The sequence below is a fragment of the Gymnodraco acuticeps genome, unplaced genomic scaffold (assembly GCF_902827175.1).
Source record: "Gymnodraco acuticeps unplaced genomic scaffold, fGymAcu1.1, whole genome shotgun sequence".
Lineage (NCBI taxonomy): Eukaryota > Metazoa > Chordata > Actinopteri > Perciformes > Bathydraconidae > Gymnodraco > Gymnodraco acuticeps.
This window is the reverse complement of record NW_022990673.1, coordinates 4,751,714-4,768,971: the sequence shown is the minus strand read 5'-3', so window position 1 is coordinate 4,768,971 and position 17,258 is coordinate 4,751,714. Positions and strand designations below refer to the sequence as shown.

The following is a 17,258-nucleotide window of genomic DNA, read 5'->3' as shown; positions in this document are numbered from 1 at the left end:
TGATGAGTTTGCCTCCCTGACTGCAGTTGCTTCAGCGTGTAGAAGCTAGTAAGCCTACTATTTGATTTGTTTTAGATAGGCACAACATGTTTCATATGCAGACCTTATTTTCCTGTTCCATGTTCAAATAAACCATTTTCAGTGGTCATTTTTTTTTGGTCATGGAAAATGAGGTAAAGGTCATTGAGAAGTCATTGAAAATCATTGGTGAAAAAGTGTATGAACCCTGGAGTATACAATTGTTTTATTAGAAACTATAACTTTATTTAGTTATAGAAGTTATACTATGACTTGTTTACAACTAAGTGTATATGACAAACTATATTATTTTCATGTTGTATTTACATACTGACTATATATGACTAATTTAACTTTATGACTTGTTTTACAACAATATACACTATGAATTTTGAAATATTTTTTGCAAAAGACTTTACTTAGATTATTCAAAGACATGTTCTTTTATGTCTATTTTATAGATATACTATTTTATGACTTACATTTCTTTGAAGCCATACTACCATTCTGACGTTCCAATTACAAGAAATAAAACAAATGAAAATGGCAGGCCAAACTATTAGAGATATGTGGAATCTTTATTTTTAGTGCATTTTTTATGAAAATAGTGTTGGAGATGTATACAAGTTTTTGCCCTACATCAGACATGTTGAATGATGAATTTCCTTGAAACATGGACAATTTAAATAGCTTAAGACAGGAAGGAGCATGGAATCAAATGTAAACTTTTATGTCATTGAGGATGTGCACTGCCAAGCTTTGCTGCCCGTACTGAGGAATGTAATGCAAAAAACTAAAAGTGCTGTATTTGATTATAGTGATACTGAAAATAGAGGCAAAAAGGCTAATTGTTTACACTTGAACCTTCACATATGTAAACAGCCCATGAATTACAGCAGCAGCTATAAACACTCGTGAAGGGTTCAACTTTCCAGAGGAAGCTTTGTGCTCTGGGTTTGTCCCCTGTGGAGAAGATTGTTCGGTCACACACCTGAAGGAGGTTCATAAGGTTTATCAGAGATTGGTGAAATAATGACAGAAGAGTTAAGTGATTCACTGGTCCTTTAAAACATTACAAGTATGTACAAAATCACCACCATTTTACAAATCAACAAATTCTTGATTAACTTGTGACGCCACATTAAAAAAAAATCCACAATTCTGCCTAAATTCATCAGCACAAAGAATAATAAAAGAGAACGTAAAAGACAAAAGCTCATAAAACATGTATTTACATATTGTGCAGGGGAAAAGCCTGGTTCTTGTTAGGTGTAAAAATGGCATGAATGTTGTAGACAGTCTTGTATTTCCTAATATCTTCTTGCTATACAATCCCCAGTAGCAAGATTGTACAGTTTGTTACATAGTTTACAAAGGTGTTGTATGAAACAAAAGGCTTAGACATCATTACTTACACTTGCTGCCACTCAAACAAATACAAAAACGTTTCGTTACCACAGAAATTGCAGCATTTGTAGCGTTGCCACGATGAAACTATAATATTTTAAAAAGCAGGATTAAGTGTTGGGTTTCACAAAAAAGTTTATGAACCTAACTGAATGTAGTGGATCTAAATAGTGCCCGAAGGTTCAGTGATGCTACTCCACGCCCAATAAAATCAATGTTACACACACTCACACACAATTTAAGGAATTCTGCAAAAACGGATTCTTAGGAATTTCACTCAATTCCCAATAATGATTTTAATTGTATCTGTTTTTGGAGCATCTTTCAGACCTGTAACAAATTATAAAGCAAGAAAAAGGACCCTAAAAGTCATTTTTGGCAGAATCCCTCCCCAAAATCTTACACAGTAATATCATTGCTTTATTACATGTCAGTTAAACATATTCCCTTTATAAACATTACTTACACACTTAAATACATAGCATCAACTGAACTGTATTTATACCCCGTTTACAGAAAACCCAGTTTAACTTCAATGCCCTTTAATTGATGTGACTGGGATTAAACCCACCTGAATGTGAGAGTACTGTAACACTGAGTTTTTAAAACACTGTCATTATGAGGCGATGTCGACCTCTCTGCAGCAGCTGTCGTGATGTAAAACTCGTTGCAGTTTGTGTTCAGGGATGCGATGGAATTATTTTCCTTTTTAGTTTTAAAAAAGTATGTCTTGTAGCATGATGTTGCCTTGTCGCACGTTTCTTTTCATGTTCCTGCTTGAGATGTTAAAGGTCAGGGAAGCGGCTAGGGTCTTCTTTATACTCGTTGGAAATGGTAAAAATGGTCTGATCGAACTCATCGTAGCGAAACTCCTGAAACGTGACGGTGGCTGTGATGGTGGGAAACACTGGGATGTCTGCAGAGAGACACAAGAGGAATTACTCATTTAATCCGTGGAAATCTTACAGGCATGCTTTTATTTTGTAAGAGCTGTCAACGGTAGATTTCCTTCCATATTTGAAATGCTTTTTGAGTTACTTCCACTCACCCAGTTTGACAGGAAAGCCGGGGGGGAGCTTCATCTGAACAAACTCCCTGAGTTTATTAAAGTGCTTGAAGGGTGCAATGACCTCCAGAACATTCAATAACCTGAGGGAAAACAAAAACACCAAAGCACATAAACAACAACAAATGGCAGGTTATAGAAAGAACACTATTGAAAATAAACGTACATCTGAAATACAGGCTATTGTATTTAAATGCTAACAAGTTTAATTATAATTGCTCTGATTTGTTTATATTTTCTTACATTTTTAATATCCAATTACTTATTTTAATATCCAATTGAGTATTTATTAACTGCTTTCATCAACACCATTATATTATAAGCCTGAGAGGATAGATCTGTAACACATTGCGGAAACACAAACATTCAGAAACAAATGCATTTCTCTTTTTATCACCACTCTGCTGAGAAGATAACATGAGAGCATTTTGTCTGTCTGCGGTTTAATAGCAGTCTGGAGGCTGAGTTAGGAACAGACTTACGATTCGATGCCCAGAGGGAAGTCTTGACTCATGGCTACCGTGGCTTTGAAGTTCTTCTTGCTCTCTTTGCAGACCAGCTCTCTTCCCACATGTGGAGCTCTGAGCGGAGAGAGAAACGACAACCTGTCAGAACGTCACTTCATGCTGAGGAGCTCAGAGATTTTTCATGCAGAAATCTTTTTGACGGAAGTAACTCGCCCTGCCTCGTGTCTCATTCTCTCAAACAGAAACTGAATGTGACTCTTATCAGTGAGAAGAACACCAGCTTTGAACAGCTTTGCAGTTAAACTTTCTGTGACTCTAAAATGTAGATGTTTGCATGGGAAGATTCAATTCAAAATGTGACGGAGCGGGTCACAGAGTGACTGACTCCGCCACTGACAGCACACACACACACACACACACACACACACACCACACACACACACAGCACACACACACCACACACACACACAACACAACACCACACACACACACACTACACACCACACACACACACACACACACACACACACACACACACACCACACACCCGGACAACACACACACACACACACACCACACAACACACACCACACACACACAACACACACACACACACACCACACCACACACACACATAACACACACACACACACACACAACACACACACACACAACACACACACATAACACACACACACACACACACACACACACACACACACAACACCACACACACACACACACACACACACACACACACACACACACACACACACACACACACACACACACCACATCACACACACACAAAACATTTCCCTGCTCTCTTCCGTCAAATGAACCATGCAATTTCTTATTTATTTTACGTTTGTTTAATTATGGGGAATGATTATGTTAAGAGGTGGTTAACCTGTTTATGTTTGGGTCGGATTCTTTTGTTGAAATGTGGTTTTGAGTTGATTGTGTCACCTGTTGACGGTGAGCCTGTGGGAGGGGCTATGGGGTCAAAAGGGACGGTGTTGGTTCCTTGCTTTTTGGACTGTGTCACTCTGAAGAATGTTGCAGTGAAGGCAACAGCTGGGACGTGTTCGGGGGTTTGTTGCAGAGAAGGCAACAGCTGAGACGTGTTCTGGGGTTTGTTGCAGAGAAGGCAACAGCCAGAACACGTTTACTCTGAATGAGTGATGGACGGCCTGTTTTTGTCTTTTATTTTGTTTGTTTAAGGTATGCTGGTTCGTATATATTTTGTTGCTGATATAAATAAAGTTTTTTTGGAGCTTAAACAACCGACTAAGCCATGTATCGAATGGACGAATTGAACCCCGTCACACAAAGAAACATTCGATGTGAGCGAGAAGATAATATAAGCTACAATGGTTTCAGAAATGTAGTTCTTTCATTCACAAATACATGTCTATGATTTACAATACCATTAGTGCTCATAATGGTTCTGTAAAACCTACTTTCCGTTGTCAGCACTGATGTATTCTTCCCAGGATATGGTGTTGGGTGAGGGGGCCGTTAGAGATTGCCTCCTCGCCGGCTGAGGAGCAGAGAGAAAACAATGTTTGTGTTTTGTTGTGTTAAAGGCATCTAAAGACTAAACTGCTGCAGGGTCACACACAACAGACACAACAGTGAAAACAATGGTACACATAAAAAAATAAAATGTCATAATGATTCAACTGAAAAGAGACAAACATTACATTTAACCAGGGTGTTTTAAAATGGGTCGATCAAATATACCAATATACCCCCAGAGCGATGCCATGTACAGCCCAGGCCTGTAGGGGGCCCCGCTGCCTCACTAAACGCACTAACCTCTGTTTGGCATTTACAGCCTCTCAGATTAAATGAAACTGAAGTACTATAATTAAAGACACCACTAAACAGCTGATACCTGAGACATTAACCTATTTCAGTGTTAATCTATTAAAGTACAAATTCCCCTAACTTCCTGAAAAGCAGCATTTTTGCTCTTAACCCTTTTTGCATTCACACAGAGAATGACATTTCTACAGCAGCAGAAAACAGCCAGAAAGAGAAGCATTAAAGACTCAGACAGCAGTCTGTGTCGATACAAGTTAAATGTTTGTTGTCCTGGGAACAACTGAGGATGAGTACACATTTCGGTATTTACTTTTTGTTGTTTACTTTCTTTGCTGTCAATCACCCCATTCTGATTGACAAGCTAAAAGCAATTGGTTTTGATAAACTATCGGTGAGCTGGATGCAATCCTACCTGGAGGGGAGAGAACAGATGGTGGAGGTAAACGGTACTCTGTCCCCCCCCCCCCCCTCCCAGTGAGCTGTGGTGTTCCACAAGGAAGCATATTAGGTCCGTTACTGTTCCTAATTTATGTAAATGACATGTCATCAGCATGTGACTGCAACTTGTTCCTGTTCGCGGACGACTCAGCCCTGCTGGTCTCTGACAGGAACAGGTTGCAGGTTGAAAAAAACCCTCAGCTCCGAGCTCGGCAGAATCTGCACCTGGCTCGCCGATAATACATTATCATTACACCTGGGTAAAACAGAGTCCATTCTCTTCAGTTCGAAACATAATCTCAGCAAATCCGACGACTTCTCAGTTGCAGTGGGCGACATTATTGTCACAAGTAAGAAGGAAATTACATACCTAGGATCTATTCTTGAGGCAAACCTCTCCTGTGACAAAATGGCATCCAATGTAATAAAAAAGTCAATCAAAGACTAGATTCCTATACCGGATCTCCTCTCTGGTAAACAAAAACACACCCTGAAAACTCTGGCAGGAGCACTCATTCAAGGGTACTATGACTATGCTTGCACGTCATGGTACCATAGCACCTCCAAGGCGCTAAAAATAAAACTTCAAACATCGCAAAATAAACTGGTCAGACTACTGCTTGACCTTTCATCTAGAACCCACCTCACCTCTGCCCACTTTGACAACCTAGGATGGCTTAGAGTAGACGACAGAGTACAGCTACTTGCAATGGGCCTGGTCTACAAGATCCACTACACCTCTATGGTACCCATGTACATGTCAAAATTCTTCCCAAAGGTCAAGGAATACCATGATCATAACACCAGAGGGAGCTCCACAAATCATGTGAAACCCAGATTTGGCACAAAAAAGGGGGAATACACGTTTCACAATTATGCCACATCAAGGTGGAACGCTCTTCCCACAACTGTAAAGGAAAGTAAAACTATACTTACCTTCAAAACCTCTCTTAAAGAGCACCTTCGGGGGAGAGCATTGCAAAACTGGCCCCGGTAATGGTACAATCTCAAACCTGTCGGTCAATGGACAGCTTCCCCCCCCCCCCCCCCCCCCCCCCCCCCCATCTATGTATATACTCGCATTTTAGACTCTGTTACTAACTGTATATCTGTAGACTTGGTATGTCTTAAATGTCCGGTTAGGATGTATTAGAACGAAATCTAAAATGAAAATTGTAAATAAGCAATCTGTATGTAAAAAAACCACCTGTATGTAAATTGTAAATAAGCCATCTGTATGTCAAATATGTCTTATATGTCTTAAATGACATGATGAATTGGAAATGGGGGACCCTGATGTAAACAAGACGAAAGTCTTTCTCTGGTCTGCATCCCCTTAACAATTGTATGTTTTGAGCTGTACTGTACTGTACCCAATATACAAGCTGTTAATAAACTTTTCAATCAATCAATCAATGCTCCATTGCAATTTTACTTGCATGAGAAAGACCGAAGCATGACGGTTGGTGAGGTGGAACGACAAATACATAAAGGCAAATGAATAGCTAAATAGGAGCGCCTGAAGGTGTTAATAACCCACGGCTGTAACAACTACAGAAAAGCACCACTTATATGATCAGAATCAGTGTTTTACATAAAAATGGACAAATGTATAAGCCAAAGAAGGCGGAGAATACACTTAGATGGACACTGAGATGTATGTTTAGAAAAAATCCAACAGGTTTTTCCGATCAGTTTTGTTATCAGCTGTGTCTCTATCCACCAGCAAAAAAAATACACCTCTCTAGAGATCAGCCATATAAAACCATATAGGAGTTTCCTCCTCATATCAAATAATATCCAAAGCTTCCTGAGGAAAATGATCCTGCCCTCTTGGATAAAGTGTAAGAGTTCTCCTTCAGCGTCACTTTATTTTAAGATTGCTCTGGCTGACCCTATGAGGAGCTCCATCCTGTTTCTCCTAAAATTGACTTTCTCCTCAAATGAACTCGATGTTCCTGCCAATATTCACCCTGAATCCCGCCAGCTGACCTCTCTTTTATAAGCCGTGATTAAATAAAGCAACTAGGGCAGAATAATGTGGCAAAATGTTGTGAACTACGAGACATAAGATTGTGATAAAAGTCTGCTGCGAATCCAAAAGGAGGCGATATCTTAGTTCCTCTCCTTCCGCAGCTGCAGTCTGAACACAGAGATATTTTGGTGTGTTCACTTCCGGCTGCGGCCTTGTGCTCTCTCACTGTGTGTATGGGTCGTGGCGTGTTGTTGTGACGAGGACAGCGTACACGCAGCCAGCTGAGGCCCTGATCGGTGCCGCTCCCCGCCCTCCATCATTCCATCGCACAAGGGCTTTTAGCCTTCAGCCATGTGATCAATAGTGTCAGCCCTGTTCAAAAGCCCCCACGCTGTCCACAGGCAGCGCTGACCCTCTCCGCATCGCCCCGGTAAACACAGCTACGTCACAGCAGCTGCTTATTTTCTTCTCACCCACATTCCACATATAATTTCACTGCTGCGGTGGAAATAGAAACATTCCCACATCGATACTAATGCCCACAGCTTTGTACAATACACATGGGTGATTTGAATAAGTGGTGATAGTTTGACAGACAATAGAGATGATGAGACAAAGACCAGCACAGAACAAGGGGGAGTGGACACAAAACACACAGAGCAGTTAAAAATCTATTGAGAGGTGAGAGGCTTTCCTCATGTGCGACTGGCTTTATGGTTGGTGTTTAGACAAAGGCTGGCTGGGCAAACTCTAGAACATACTGCAGTGACGGATGATGGGTGGGACTGTCAGAGTGTGAGTGTGAAGGTGCAGCTGTGTAGCTTTCTCCACTAGGTGGCATTGAAGGGACTTCAATCCATGTAGTGGATGGGGTGGACCTGTATAAACTTTTCATCCTGCTTTCATTTCTGAAACCAATCTAACATCAAAGAACGACAGTGGGGAGTAATGCAGGAATGTCTCAATAAAGCATGCAGAGTGGATTGACAGGGTCCCGCAGGGGGTCTGTGATGTTCCTACAGTGCAGTGCAGATACAGTAGTGAGATCTGTGAGGTTTATTTGGTCGGAGACTTCAGTCCTACCCCAAGGTTCCAGCGGGACAGGACAGTTTCAGGACTGGACTGGTGGTTACGCTGCAGGTTTGAGTAAACAGGATGTTTATCCGCGAGAACATTTATTGAAAAGTTCCTCCTCCATTGCTCTCAATTTCAAGCTGCACACTAGTAGACATAACTTCTTCTGTTTCTTACCAAGGACAGCATGACTTCTCAGTATCCACCAACTTTGTTTGTTTTTACTCACCTGGGCCAATACGTTGAAATTGAACCCCCTTGATGGGAATCAGTTTGAGTAGAGGCGATGGAAAGGACACAGTAAATGGCTTAATAAAAGACTAATGTAGTTCCGGAAAAATGGTTGCAGCTGTAAAACCTTTACTTTGTTTGCGTTTGCGAGAATCACTGTGTGGTAGCCCCTTTTTTCCTCAATATACTGTGGAAATTAAAACTCAGCCATATTTGAAAGCTGACTCACCTCATAGTTCTGCTCTATGATATTCCCTCCTTTGCTCAGGCTCTCCATGATGGCTTTGTTCCTCAAGATGTCCTCCTCGCTCAGATGCTCCCGTCTCTTCCTGGACTCGAGCACCAGGCCGTTCACAGAGTAGAAATCTGCCAGAAAGTTTCCCACTCGCTCCTGGAAGAGGAGGAAACAGTTAGATTAACCCCTGCTGAGTCACCAATTTCTCAAAGGGAGTATAACACAAAGCCACATAACTCATCCTCCACCTCCCTGCCCTGTGTGTTAACTATGAGTCTTTCACCTGTTGTTACTTTCTGGGGTTATAGCTGATGTATTTACTGGTATGGGAGATGTAGTGAAGGAAATATGATCAGGAAAAGGGAAAGAGTCTACAGAAAGAGAAAGGTCAGACTAAAACACATAATCGGGACACATTTAAAGGCTCAAAAAGATGGAGAGGAATGGGTGAAAGGACCAAAAATAAAAAAGTCTAATTTAGTCCAGATCAAACTATTGCAAATGTATCTGAAATAAATAAAATGGCATTGTAATTCTACAGTAAAGTTCATGTTAAAATATGAGAGTACAGGGATCCATTCATTTAAGGCAGCACACTGTTCTGGCTTTTAGTTTTTAAAGGTCAGACATGCTGTTGTAAAGAGGTCAACAGTCATTGCTCTTTCCAATAAAGCAGCTGAAAACATATTACATGTGATGATGTGCAACAGATCCTCTGTAATATACCCTTTGATGTATATCGGTGTACCCTCAATTTCCTGCCGTAACCAGACAATTGATCAAATTCTTTTGAACTCTCTGTCTGGGTCAAACCTATAACAATTCCAGAAATTCCACATCCAGGTGGAGCCCTGAGACCCACAGCTGACTTTAGAGGGGTGAGGATGTGGGAGTAATAACACGATAAGAACATCACAATACAACTTTAACGAGTCCCACAGACCGTCTTGTCCTCTCTGAAGAGCCAGCCGGTCTGCGCCCTGGAGAAGGTGATGGACTTGGTGGAGAGAGTGGCCGAGTAAACATCGCTGCTCATCAGGATGTCCACTTCCTCCTCCGTCTCCATCTCAGACTCCTGAAAATACAGCAGAGGGTCAGGAAACCACAGAGGCATCCACACTCTGACTGATGTAACAGTAGCATCAATTGAATGTCTGTTAGCAAGAGCAAGATATCTTAACCACTACTGGCCAGATTAAAAATGAAATACCTAATATGTTGCAACAATGCTATTTAGTCATTTACTGAAAAGAGTTATGCTTGTCATGAAATTGGGCGTCTGTTTTTTTCTTTATTATAGCTTCCCTTTTATCACCACAACCAAACATTTGGAAATGCAGTAGAGCTAAAACAATTAAATCATTAGTTAATATAAAGAAATGAATCTGCAACTATGAATTGAGGAACATGAATAACAAGATATTTCAATATTGCTTTGAGAAAATATTTTCACTATTCTCTGACATTATGTAAACAAAACCATGCATCAAAAGACAATTTGTAAGATAAAATCAATATTACAAATAATCATCAGTGTCATTTTCAGTCTTGTATCAGCATGTCTCACACACCTCGTGGTGTATCCGCTGGAAAACCTTCTGCTCGTTGTCCAGCACAACAAAGGACTCGGAAGGGATGGCGTTGCCGTTGAAGATGAAACTGAGGTCCCCACGCTGACACTTCATGTCTGTGAAGTCTATCAGGGTAGTGTCCAATCTACACACACACACAAGTATGCACAAACAGAGAGTGTGTTTAGTTTAGTGTGGGAACTTTAAATACATTAGAGGAGAAGACAGCCTAACCACGCAAAGGAAACAGAGGGTGACAGAAAAGAGCTGCACTTTGGCAGACACCAGAGTCAATACTGATGTATTTCACACCTTTGCTCTCAGAGTTAAGAGACAATGTGTATGTTAATCATTGCCATGGGCGACCAACAACACATTTCAAGACTCTCTTTTTGCACTTTGTCAAAGCGGGTAGTCCAGGGATGAGGTAGGACAGCAAAGAAAATAGCTGATCTCCATTAAACACACAGTGGTAGGAGCGATGTAGGTATGACAGGCCTGACACTCTGAAGCCCCAGAATGTAAATGAACTTGCTGTGACAGTTTTTCTTTCACTCTCTCCCTCTTTTTTACTCTCTGTTCCTCCAGGATAACGAGAGGGCATTTTGAATACCAAATGAGAGCCAGGAGCAGTTCCACAGAATAATGACATCAAGGATATCTCACACGGCATGCAGAGACACAAACACACTCTGTGCCAAGTTGATTCTTCAAATAGATTTAGTTGGTATGTTATGATGCCCAAATATGGATAAAGGGCTGCCCTGGTTTGTCTCACAAATAAGCTGCTGTGCATCTGTGTCAGAGACAAACTTCTGGTAGTTCAAAACTGCCAAAAGGCCATGAAAAACTCAAAACATGAACAACAGGAAAGAGGAATCCTGCTGTATATTCATTGTTGTGACCATGTGTCATCTTGCGTCTTAGGGTGAGGAATTTCTGCGGAACAATAGTGAAACGCTGCTGTATCTCTCTCCCTAGGAGGCTCCGATTGAAAATTGAAACACAGAAGTAAAAGATCTGTGCCGCCTTTCAGCTTCCTCATACTGCGGGCAATGATTTCACACTCTAGTTAGCCAAACTAGTTCAAAAGAAAACGGGGAGGTCGAGAGGAGAGGTTGGTGTGTGCAGCACAAGATGACAAGGAGACTTGAAAAATGCCTCTGAATTTTCTTGTGTATTTGATCAGATCACAAAATATATTGCTGTCATGAAGCAGCTGTAAGATGCCCTACCTTGGTTTAAAACATCAAACACTTTACTTATATACATTAGTTGACAGGACTTGCCTGATGTTGAGGCCCTGCTTGTAGATCTTACAGGCATCTGAAGGCAGGATTCTGGAGAGCAAAGGCACTGCAACATGAAGAGATACAGTAAGGACATGTGAAACTACGCCTAAATTTAGAAAGCATGCTCAATAATGCAGACCACTGCGCTCCTCAAAGCCTCGGTATCATATAGCTCTGTAACTAGAGGGCAGTACAACGTGAAAGTCTGTGGCTAAATATGTCAGACTCACGAGAGTAACTGAGAGCAAGAAAATTCCCTTGAAGTTATATCATAGCTCAAAACTCAAGAGGTGTTTAAAAAACCAAAACCAAATACTGACACTTTATCATGTGAACACTTAAGCTCTTTAATCTACAAATAATGTATTGCCTACACATTTGACATTTACAAACTGTGTTGCGCAGCAGGTATCCATTTAGTTACAGCCATGTGTATTACATAATACTGCGCTGCTAGTCAATAATTCACATTCAATAAGGACACAGTGAGCTCACAGAATTCTGTCCTTGCTCACAGTGCTGACTAAACCCACATGGTACATTTAATCTGTATCCAGTTACGGTTTATCAGGTGCAATTGTGCGTAAATTCAGTGCAGCTGGAGAACACATTCTGCTTCTGGTTTGAGGATATAATAATAAAAGGAAAGAGGTGGACATCAGAGGGCGGTGTGTCCGCTCATGTCCAGCAGGAGGAGGCATGTTCAGCCTGTAGCCTCTGGTCACTATGAGTCTCTTACCGCACAGATAAACACTAACCAGACAGACTTGGCAGCAGCATCCATTACATTTCTCTGTCTGTAACACATAGTTCTCTTCCAGAGTGGATGATGTTTTCTGCCACTACTGTTAGACAGCAGGTTTTGATTGACTCACCCCAACTTTGGAAGTCCCAGTGAAGCTCCAAGTAAAAGTCTCCAAGCTGCAAACAAAGACAAATACATCTCAATTACAAGTAGAACTACATGAGTGGAAAAGTGGTAAAACTAGTCTAACTAATCAAAAAGAGTGTTGTGTGCATACAACAAATACTGAAACATAAAAACTAGACACATTTTCAAAAATAACAATCAAAAGATCATTGCAAATTACAAATCTATATAGTGTATGAAAGCCGCTCAATGTACATGCACCTGAGAAAACATGAGCTTTTATCTCCATCCAAACAAATCATGCCTGACTGATACAACTCAATACATCCCCATTATCCTGCGAGGTGTACTGAAATGTGATTAACTGATCTCATCATCATCATCATCACTGGTGGTCTCAGTCTGGCATTCAGGGATGATGTCAAGCAGAAAGCAGATCATAATTTCCCAGAGCTGCATCATTTCTGACAAATACAATCTCTGCCTCATCATCCAGGACGGATCTCATCCCAAACGTCACACACAGCTGAATGCCAAGTATCTCGTACAGACATCGAAACCTAGAATTTCTCTTTAAATGCAGCTCAAACACACAGGGTTTAAAAAAGTTGAACTCTTTTGCTCTTGCACATTTGCTCTCTTTCTCCCTGAAGCATTTGTGGGGGTGGCATTGCTTTAAAGCTGTCCTTGAATCTGAAATAGCCAGATAATTATGCCTATTAGTTTAGTGAGTTGCCTCATTAAACTCATGTTAGGCAGAAACAGCAAAACACAGAGGCTAGTAGCTTGGTTAGCACATAACTGTGTCTGTACCAGGCTTGGATTTTCGTCATTTTAGGGGCAAGGCCATGTGGCCTTTGGTGTCACACAAAGGCCACATGCCAGGGCACAAAGGCCATTGAGGGAAAAATTAGGATTTGGAGCTTAAAAATAAATAACTTCACTTTCTAATGACAAAAAACAAATCACTTTTTTAATATCAATAATCGTATCATCATATAGGCCTATGCCTCCTTAGTATTAATGTATCTAAAAATGAAATACTTTACTTTGAATAATTAGTGTTTGGTATGTTTTCCATCTACTACTTCTCCCATTCACAAATCCGAAATGAAATCTAAAAATCTAAAATTCTATTAATATGTAACAAATATATTCCATTTCAGAGCAGAAGAAGGGTCAAACTCTGCACATACATCATTCAGCAGTGCACAGTGAAGCTCCAACATCCAACTGTATGAACAAGCAATACTTTGAAATGCAAAAGTGTGTGCGTGTGACTCAGCGGCGTAGCTGTGGGTGGGCCTGGATTAGATTTCACATCATTCATCCACATCTGTGAAGTAACTAAAGGGATTAAACACATGTAGGGGAGGAAAAGTACACCATGTACCTCTGACTTATGTTCACTGCCAACCTAAAAGTACCTAAAAGAATAGTAAGCCTGGGCCCACCCACATGCACGTCTGGCCCACCCACAGCCAATCAGCGCTTCAAAGCGCAGAGCCGGGAAGCCCAGAAGGAAGTGCCACAAACTGCAGTTCATCTAGTGGCCGACAGGGGATGGATGCAAAAAGGAGCAATTCCCATAGACCCCCATGTTAAAATGCCCAACTTTACAGCAGAAATAAACATGTTTCTAGCCTGGATCCAATAAAACTTATTCTGGATATAGTTAGATTCCACCTTCATGACAATGGAATAGGGAGTGCGTTTTTTTACCGTGAGTTTTTATAGTAAGTAAAGTAACTTTTGCCGTGAGTGAATGAAAGTATTATTTCTTCTTGAGGTCTGCAGTTTAGCGTGTACACATTTGCTGAATATGAAAACACTCAGTGTGTGCCCACTGTGCGACTGTCAAGGATAAACAACCTGTGCCCCCGATATATGTTGTATGCATAGGCGGCGCGTGAGGCTCAGGTTTGGGAAGGCTAAATAACTTTTTTTTACCTGATGCGGCGTCTATAGAAAATACATCAACTCAGTGTGCGGAGTTTAAATCCCTCAAGTCATATTACAGGATAAAGGAAATACAGTTAAAACTGCCGTATGCAGAGAAGACGCCGACGTGTCGCACTTATCATTCATATTACATCATCAATCAGATCATCGATCATATAATATCATATATTTCCTTATCTGAGTCAGCTTCTCCAGCCAGCCGTATCTGGCCGTGCAACACTTACAGTGTCACATACTGTATGCAGCAGAAGTATTATTTTAAGCAACACATTATGTTGACGAAACACTCGAGTCAAATGTAATTAAAGTCAGATCCACTCGTGTCTTAGATGGGGCCGTGATATCAGAAAAGTATACGCTTTCAAACACTCGGTAGGCCTAGTTATTTTTTAACCAGTTGTTCTGTATTCACCTTGCAGCAACTCTGTGGCTTCTATCCTGGATTATATGTTTAAATCATCATGGATGTTTAAAGCTCATATTTGTCTAATATTACTTTACTTTTCATTAATGAAGTATGACGCTGCGCTGTCAGTACACTTGTCCCTGTTTGTGATTGGTCAAATGTAGCTAACCCCGCCCCCGTGAACGCGCTCTCAGCTGGAGAGAGAAACCCTGGCTTGATTTATCGAGTTGATAACCAGCGTCGACCGCTTAGCGAGATCTCGTTTGTTAGTTTGTTGTTGTTAGTTAGTTTGCTACTCAAACATATCCAGGGTCTGTTGAACTAGATTCGTAGTACAGGGCACAGGTGGCTAGCAGCGCTAATGTCAAAGACACAGACATTATACATTATATTTGTATTGTACCAGGATGCAGTGACACAAATATTTGGGAAGGCTTAGCCTTCCCTAGCCTACAGCACCCGCCGCCCCTGGTTGTATGTATTATTGCTACACAAACATTACATTGCAGTTTAAGTGTCGCCAACTCCGTTTAAGAGGTCTCTCCCCCGTCTGTGTGCGAGGGGGCGGGGAAGTTTACACACACGCAGCTGCTACATACAGCAACACACACACACACACACACACACACACACACACACACACACACACACACACACACACACACACACACACACACACACACACACACGGAGGAGATGGCGGAGAGAACGCGCTCCGAGGTGTGGTTAAACTATAGCCGTCTCGATGTGGACAATACTCGTTACCAAAAGTGGAATAAGCGTTTAGCATGTAAGGGCGGTAACACGAGCAATTTGTCTAAACATTTAGCAAAAGTGCTCCACATTCAGACGGAGGAATGCACCGGGTTCGACTGTCTTTCAAGTAGCTCTGTAGCCCCATCCACGAGTAACGTTTCCACGTCAGGTGTTATGTATGCTAGCAGCAACACACCGAGTTAACCACATTATACAAACATGGGTTAATGATTAGAGGTAACTGATTTATTTATTTTGTTAAAGTTTCAGCTATTCTGTTTACAATTCTGTCATCACATTATTTAATACGATTTGTTAAAACATTGTTGTTTCTTTTGATGTGAAATATCATGTATTTAATTTAAATAAAAAGCAATGTTAGTTTTGTTGACAATTTGTTTAGTTAGTTTACCTTATTTTTTTCTCCAAAAGAACCAATAAAAGTAATGTTAAAGGACCGGATTGATAAGACATAGACATACTTTATTGTCATTTCAACAAGACACAGAGTGTACTATTAAGACGACATTTCGTTGTACTGGCTTACAGGAACAGGACAATATAAAAACTTGCTAAGATTGTACATATAAATAAATAATAGTGACGTGGTGCTGATAAAATTAAAGATAAAGTGTGCGTTTAAAATATAAAGACTTACTATACATATAAATAAAATAGACATACTATATAACAAATATGTGCTCTTTACACAGCGTAATGTAATCTTTATGTTACTGGTCTACTTGCTGTTCAGCAGTCTGATGGCATGGGGAAAAAGCTATTGCAGAATCTGGCTGTTTTGCTCTTAATGCAGCAGAACCTCTTGCCGGAGTGCAGCAGGGAGAACAGAGCATGGTGAGGATGAGTGGGGTCTTTCAAAATGTTCTGGGCTTTTGTCAGGCAGCGTTTCTGAGTCTCTGATGGGAGGGAGAGAAACTCCGATGATCTTCTCTGCTGTCCTGACCACTCTCTGCAGAGACTTCCAGTCTTTGGCGTTGCAGTCTCTCGACCAGATGGAGATGCCGCTGGTCAGCACGCTCTCTATGGTTCCTCTGTAGAACGTGGTGAGGATGGGAGGGGGGAGCTGTGCAGGAAGTGTAGGCGCTGCTGTGCCTTCTTAAATAGTGATGTAGTGTGAGTGGACCAGGTCAGACTGCTTGTGATATGCACCCCCAGGAACTTGGTGCTGTCTGTAGTCTTCACTGCTGTGCCGTTGATGTGGAGTGGTGGGTGACGGTGCTTTTTGTTCCTGAAGTCGACAATGATCTCTTTTGTTTTATCGACATTCATGATCAGGTTGTTGGTGTTACACCAGTCTGTCAGATGTTTCACCTCCTCCCTGTAGGCCTGTTCGTTGTTGTCCCTGATGAGTCCCACCACTGTTGTATCGTCCGCGTACTTTATGATGTGGTTGGTACTGAACCTGGAGCATAAGCATAAGCGCTATCGATAAAAATAGTAGTACCGTTGTGTACCCTATGTGGATGTCAGTTTTACACACATTCTGAGGCATTTTAAAAGGTTTTTCGCATGCCGTCTTGTCTGCACACTTGTCAAAGCATTAAAGCATGGTTTTTACTAATCGTTATCAGTATTTAGTTACTTTGGCATCATTTTGAAACGTGTATTACAATGAAATAGGTTAATTTGGTCGTAGTT

At 41.1% G+C, this 17,258-nt stretch overlaps 1 protein-coding gene across 1 annotated transcript in view; it reads right to left on the bottom strand.

Annotated features, from left to right (window-relative positions):
- Positions 1 to 1,062: 1,062 nt before the first annotated feature.
- Positions 1,063 to 17,258, bottom strand: part of ankrd13c (ankyrin repeat domain 13C) — a 31,092-nt gene continuing 14,896 nt past the window's right edge. Inside the window, exons 5-13 of the mRNA XM_034229872.1 lie at positions 12,480 to 12,525; positions 11,602 to 11,668; positions 10,313 to 10,457; positions 9,685 to 9,816; positions 8,736 to 8,897; positions 4,422 to 4,501; positions 2,974 to 3,072; positions 2,474 to 2,574; positions 1,063 to 2,341 (exon numbers count right to left, since the gene is read on the bottom strand). Of these exons, the coding sequence (XP_034085763.1) occupies positions 2,211 to 2,341; positions 2,474 to 2,574; positions 2,974 to 3,072; positions 4,422 to 4,501; positions 8,736 to 8,897; positions 9,685 to 9,816; positions 10,313 to 10,457; positions 11,602 to 11,668; positions 12,480 to 12,525 (963 nt within the window). The 3' untranslated portion in view covers positions 1,063 to 2,210. The remainder of the gene's footprint in view (positions 2,342 to 2,473; positions 2,575 to 2,973; positions 3,073 to 4,421; positions 4,502 to 8,735; positions 8,898 to 9,684; positions 9,817 to 10,312; positions 10,458 to 11,601; positions 11,669 to 12,479; positions 12,526 to 17,258) is intronic.